General features: G+C 54.6%; 1 protein-coding gene across 1 annotated transcript; it reads left to right on the forward strand.

Moving 5' to 3' along the window:
* Positions 1–802: 802 nt before the first annotated feature.
* On the forward strand, positions 803–2,523 carry LOC109744883 (uncharacterized). The gene has a single exon (XM_020304023.4). It carries the CDS (start codon positions 1,071–1,073, stop codon positions 2,487–2,489), a length of 1,419 nt encoding a protein of 472 aa, XP_020159612.1. The 5' UTR covers positions 803–1,070; the 3' UTR covers positions 2,490–2,523.
* Positions 2,524–6,005: the final 3,482 nt, after the last annotated feature.

Consider the following 6,005-nt stretch of genomic DNA (forward strand, 5'->3'; position numbering starts at 1 on the left):
TGCCCTTGATGAAGGGGTGCCGAATATCCGAGTCGAATACCAAATAGACATCGCACCAAATCCTAACATCTAAAGCCGGATGCCCCAGCCCAGCCACATACCGGGACTGTGTCACACATCGGTCCGGCGCACTCTCAGAAGCCGCCGCCACCATCTTCCACTGGTCCATCTCCAGAGCAGTTACTGACGCACAGACCTTATCAGGCCTGCCATCGACATCACCACGGCGCCAGACATCGCCACCATCCTGCATGTATCCATCCGCCCGTGCCCGTCGCCGAAACTCCGCAGCGCCATGCCGCCAGGATCCGCCGTCGGCCTTGCAGTAGATGGAATACTGCTCCTCCTCTAGTCCTCTCCAGTCAACACTTGCCGTAGGGTTGACGGGGCCACCATGTCAACGCTGAGGAGCCAACGCTGGTCGGAGCCACCATGTCAGATGGGGGTTGACGGGGCTGCACCTGCCGTCGGAGGGTGGCATCACCTCCAAACCCACAAGGCTTTGAGATGTCCAACGTAGGAGGAGGGAACTATCCGCTTGTAGTAGTTGCTTCTGACTAGGCGTGAAACGATGCACGATAGAACACAAGGAGCTGCATCTGATGCCATGTGCTTGGACTAAAATGCATAAGCTCTATGACTACTTCATGATGTCTCATTTCATTAGTCATTTAGTCTTGCTTCTGCTTTCGTGTGTTTGAACTGAAATTCTGTAGCTCTGCGTTTTCCTCACGGTATGACTGGAATTTCAGAAAACGAAAAGGCAGTGTTTTTTTTTTAGGGTAACGAAAAAGCAGTGTTAAGAAGTTAAGTTTTTTTTTGAGAAATCTGTTAAGAAGTTAAGTTCCGTGGGAGGCAAGTTACCTTTCCCTTAAAAGGCCCATCCTGTGGGAGACACGGAGACGCGTATGCTCGAATTTGCGCCACTGGGTAACTTTACAAGACCCATTCTGCATTGAGCTAACAACAAGTCAACAACACGTTTGCGCTTGTCACAGAATCAATTTATAAGACCCATTCAGTCGTGTCGAGACGAGAGGATCTATTCCCCTCAAGCGAGTTCAGCGTCGATGGCGAACAAGGGGGCGCGTCGCGGCCGCCGCCGGCGCAGCAACGGCAAGCCCAAGAGAGCGCCGAGGCGCGAGCCGATCCCGCCAGGGCCAACGGGCGTGCACCACATCCCCGACCACCTCCTCGAGCTCGTCCTCCTGCGCGTAGGCTCCTCCCTCGCCCTCCTCCGCGCCGCCTTCACCTGCAAGCGCTGGCGCCGCATCGTCGCGGCCGCCGCCTTCCTCGCCCGGTTCCGCTCCCTCCACGCGGCCCACGTGCCAGGCCACCACCACGTCGTCGACCCCAGCTTCAAGGAGCCGCCGCCCGACGGGAACAGCAACCATGTCTACGTGCCGGACCCCTCGACGGCCGATGCCATCGACAGACGCCGCCTCGCCCTCGATTTCCTCCCGGAGGGCGACCGCTCGTTGCCTTGGGAGCTCGGGGACAGCCGCGGGAGCCTCCTGCTGCTCTACCGGAGGAATATCGTCTGGCACAGGATAACCTACAGAACGTGGTACTCGGAGCTCCACTTCTCCGACATGGTCGTCTGCGACCCGCTCACGCGGACGTACCAGACGATCCTCTGCTCGGACGAGGCTGGCTCCCGCCTGTTCCTCGGCGTGTTCCTGCTCGACGGCGTCGCCGTGGACGAGTCTGGTGGCGGCTTCATCACCATGTCGAACTTTCGGGTGCTCGCCGTGGGCTACGAAAGCCATGATTTCGAGGATGGCCGCGGCACACCCCGTGCCTCCGTGTTCTCCTCCGGCAGTGAAGGCGGCTGGCAGATCGCGGCCGAGAACGACGTGTCCATTCCAGAGTATGCCTTAATCAGTTTCATAGGGCGCGCGCGTTCTTCACTCTACTGGATGATGGAGCGTGAGAGCGTCGTGCTGGCCCTCGACGAGACCACCCTCGAGTTCTCGCTCATCGAGTTCCCGTGTACGGTCATGGGCATGCCGGAGGAATCTTCAGCCTTCCGTGTCATTGGCGGCCACGATGGCGCGCTGCGCGTTGTCCGCGTGATGGTCAACAATGACCTCACGGTCTTCGTGCAGCTCCAGGGCAGCGGCGAGTGGGTGGCCGAGAAGGTCGTAAGCCTGCCGGAGGCGACCTGCGGGCAGCCGGGGCGCGAGGAGACGTACTTCCAGCGACCTGCCAAGATCGTATCCGCGAGTACGAGGTACATCCTCGTGACACCACAGGAGGAGACATGGATTGTCTCTGTCGATCTCGAGACGCTGGAGGTGGAGCGGGCGCATGAGAGGAACAGGTACGCCGGTGCGGCGTACCCGTTCGAGCTGCCATGGCCACCGGCCTTGCAGGCCTGCCGTGCGGCCGATCGCCGGCGCAGCAGGAGGATATATGTGCCGCCGACGTTCGCCTACGAATTAGTTAACTGTATTTGTAACGCACCAACGTGCTCGGGCACGTCATAGCGCGCCATGCCGCTGTTTGTTCGTCGCACACCAACTTACATGTAGCGTGTTGATGATTAGCCCGGGGTGACGTGTCTACCGCAGAGGTGCAGAGCGTGCTTCGCGGGGATGTGCCGTCGCGCTCTCCGTTAGATGGTCCATACGTAAAAATAACCAACTTTTAAAGCTTTGAGAGCAAAAAGCGCTGCTCCAACAGATGATACATATATAAAATAATTTACATCGTAAAGTTGAAAGCTTCGTGATGAAATTTACATCACCAGATACAAATGATGTAAAACCGCGGCCGCCCGGGAAACGACCAATCGCCAGTTCATTTGCCTTCCCGCTCGCGACCCGCCAGTCCCCCCCCCCCCCCCCCCCCCCCCCCCCGCCTTCCGCCGCCGCCATGGACGAAGCCGACGACCCTGCCGCCGCCGCCGCAGCCGGTGGGCTGACCCACGTCGCCGCCTCTGCTGCCGCCGCGGCGAACTCACCCTCCGCCGTCGTGTCCATGCCGCCGCCCCCAGCCCCGGATTCGCGCCGCCCAGGCCGGTCGCCACCGCGCCGGTGGTTCATACAAGGCGACGAAGGCACGGGGCAGAGGCAAACGGCCGACGAATCGCGGCCGAATGTGCGGCTGGACCGGCCTAAATCTCGAAGGCAGTCGCGGCGGCTCGGGCCGCCGACTCGCAGCCACGGCCGGCGGCGTCCTCCAGCAGCCAGGGAGCCGTTCCTCCACCTCCGCCGCCGCCGCCGCCGGCCGTGGAGGAAGATGTGGCCATCGGCCGGTTTTACATCATCATTTTGGACCATTTGTTGAAGTTGCTCTTTTATTTACGTCTCCGTTTTGGACATTTTTTGGAGTTGAGCCTTTTTCAAAGATGTAAAAAGCACTTTTTGATGCTCCAAATTTTTACATCACCGGTTTGAAGCACCACATCATCTATTGGAGATGCTCTAACACATTCTACTAGCGGTGCGGAGGCCTGAGAGAACCGGCGGCTGACTTGAGATATAACTGAGGATTTGCTAATTCTCGTCCAGACAAGACTTAACAATGTCTCATCGTGCAAACAACTAAGTTATCGAGTCCAACCTTGCCCCTCCCCTCGCGTCGCTCCCATGAGGGACCAAGGGGCTAACCCTAGCAGCTGGTGCGCGTTCCCCTCCCTCCGTTCCTTCCCCTCGCCGTCGTGCAAGCCTGGTGGGTGCTAGCGGCGGTGGGGTCCTTTCTCCTTCCCGCTTGTGGGGGCTCGGGCCGAGCAGGCGTTCCAGAGTGGTGGTGCGGTTGTGCTCGCCGGCGGAGCAGCTGAGCGGCCGGCCGGGCTTGGAGGGCTGGACAAGGCGTGGTTCTGGTAGCGTCGTGCATCGGGAGGCGTTGGTCAAGTCCTTCTGGATCTGACGTCTGGTCGTTGGCGGCCGGTGCAGGGCTATGGCAGCGGCTAGGCTCGGTCCCTGGGCGGGAATGCTCTGCAGCAGCATGGTGGTGGCCCTTACAGCGGCGTGGGGGCTCGGCGGCGGGAGCTACAGGGTATCGTTGCAGAGCAGGTTGGTGGCGGCGACGGCTGTTTGCGTCCTAGCATCTGCTCGTCCGCTGGCAGCTCATGATGGTTCTTCGGGTGGCCCTCTTCTACAGGCGGCTGGGTCGGCCGGCGCTCATCGTCGTTGGATTGGGCGACTGGGTGTGGACGCGTGCATATCTGGCTAGAGCGATGTGGTAGGGGCAGCACAGGGGTGTGCGTGTGGGAAGACCGACGGGAGGGATGGGTGGCGTTGACTCGGTTGGGCTGCCCGTCGCCGGCACGGGGGTGCGCTGGTCGTGGACATGGTCCGCTCTTGCTTCTCCCCTTTCCCAGCCTGGTTCTCTCGGCACTAGATCAACCTCGGTCCAGGCAGGCATTGTTGGCTCCGGCGACGCTTGGGGTTTGTCGGACGATGCAAGGCCCGTGCTTTTGATGGGGATCTGGAGCACTGGGTGGTGGGGCGACAGTTCAGATGATGGGAGTCGTGGGCTCGTGGGTGGAGCTCGCGACTTAGGTGCTCGTCGATGGCATGGTCTCTGGTGGTTGGCATGCTATGCCGGTAGTGCGGCAGGTGAGTTATTGGCCGCAACCAGGTCGGAGGAGGTGCATATTTGCCGACGTGAAAACCTTGTCTGCCTCTGTCCAGACCGACGATAGCGGCGGCCACGGGTGTCGCCCCCCTTCTTGAAGGATTAGTCGGTGTTGCCCCTTTTCCTTCATGTTGCTCTAGGTGAAAACCTTGACCCTTTGGATCTAGCGGTGGTGGCGCTCTGGCATCGTGCCCTTCATGAAGGCACCGTTATGGAGCACATGGTATGTCGACGCTCAGTTCGTCTCTTTGCGGTGCTTGTTCACGGTTGAGAGCTCCTTCGTCTCCGTAGTCATACTTATTTTCCATTTGTTGATCCACTTGGAGTTGTATGGGGTGGTGTGACCGAAGCAACATTGTATCTTGCCTTGGGTGTGTAGGGCGTCGAATTGTATGAATCGTTTGTATGGTGATCGTTGCTTTATACGTAAAACGGGGTTAGAGCCTTTCTTGTAAAAATGTCTCATCTAAGTTCTCAACTGTTGGTTGTATATGCTGTAAATCTCGTGCAAACTTTGATATGTTGTCGCGCGCGCGTCCCACGGCCTGCTTTCTTCCCTTTTTGTTGGAGAACCAGGGATCGATCCCAGGTCTCCAAGGTGATTAGGCGTGCTGCTAGCCACTTCATCCAAGTTCCTTTCACGGTAAGTATCAAGGGCGCAACCTACTCGAGGCCATTTGAGCTGTTTTTTTTCTTTTATTTATTTTTCATTTTTCTTCTCCGTTTTTTCATTATTTGTCACTCTTTTTGCATTTTGTTTATTCTGTTTTATTTTTCATTTTCGTTTTCCTGTGCTTTATTTTGTTTCTTTTTTGGTTTTCTTTGTTCTTTTGCTTTTTAATCTACATTTTTTATATGTCAACAACATTTTACCAATACACATCTAACATCTCCAATACAAATTTAAGAATTTGTAACACATGGTCAGCATTTTTCCTATACACGTTTAAAAAAAATGCTTGACTAACATTTTTTAATACATAGTCAACGTTTTATATATAAACACTTTTGAACTTTACGAAATACTTGATTAACATTTTTCAAATAGGGGATTAGCATTTTCTAATACATGGTCAATTTTTTCAATGCACATTTAATATTTTTTGAAAAAATTAATTTAAATTTATGAAATGCAATATTAACATTTTTTGAACACATGGTCAACATTCTTCTAAACACATTTAACATTTTCTAATGCTTGATTTAAAATTTTCAAATACTTGTTCAAGATTTTTTTCAAAATGCTTGATTAACATTTCTATATACATGATCAAAAAATTCCATCATTTTTTAATACATGATCCACATTTTTGATATAAATATTTAACATTATTCAAATGCATGATTAACATTTTTAAATACTTGTTCAACATTCCCTCAAATGCTTGATTAATATTTTTATATACATGATCAACTTTTTC

The sequence above is a fragment of the Aegilops tauschii genome, chromosome 5 (assembly GCF_002575655.3).
Source record: "Aegilops tauschii subsp. strangulata cultivar AL8/78 chromosome 5, Aet v6.0, whole genome shotgun sequence".
Classification (NCBI taxonomy): domain Eukaryota; kingdom Viridiplantae; phylum Streptophyta; class Magnoliopsida; order Poales; family Poaceae; genus Aegilops; species Aegilops tauschii.

Bases quoted from the DNA above. Each gene is read 5' to 3' on its own strand.
- LOC109744883 (XM_020304023.4), top strand. From the start codon at position 1,071: ATGGCGAACAAGGGGGCGCGTCGCGGCCGCCGCCGGCGCAGCAACGGC.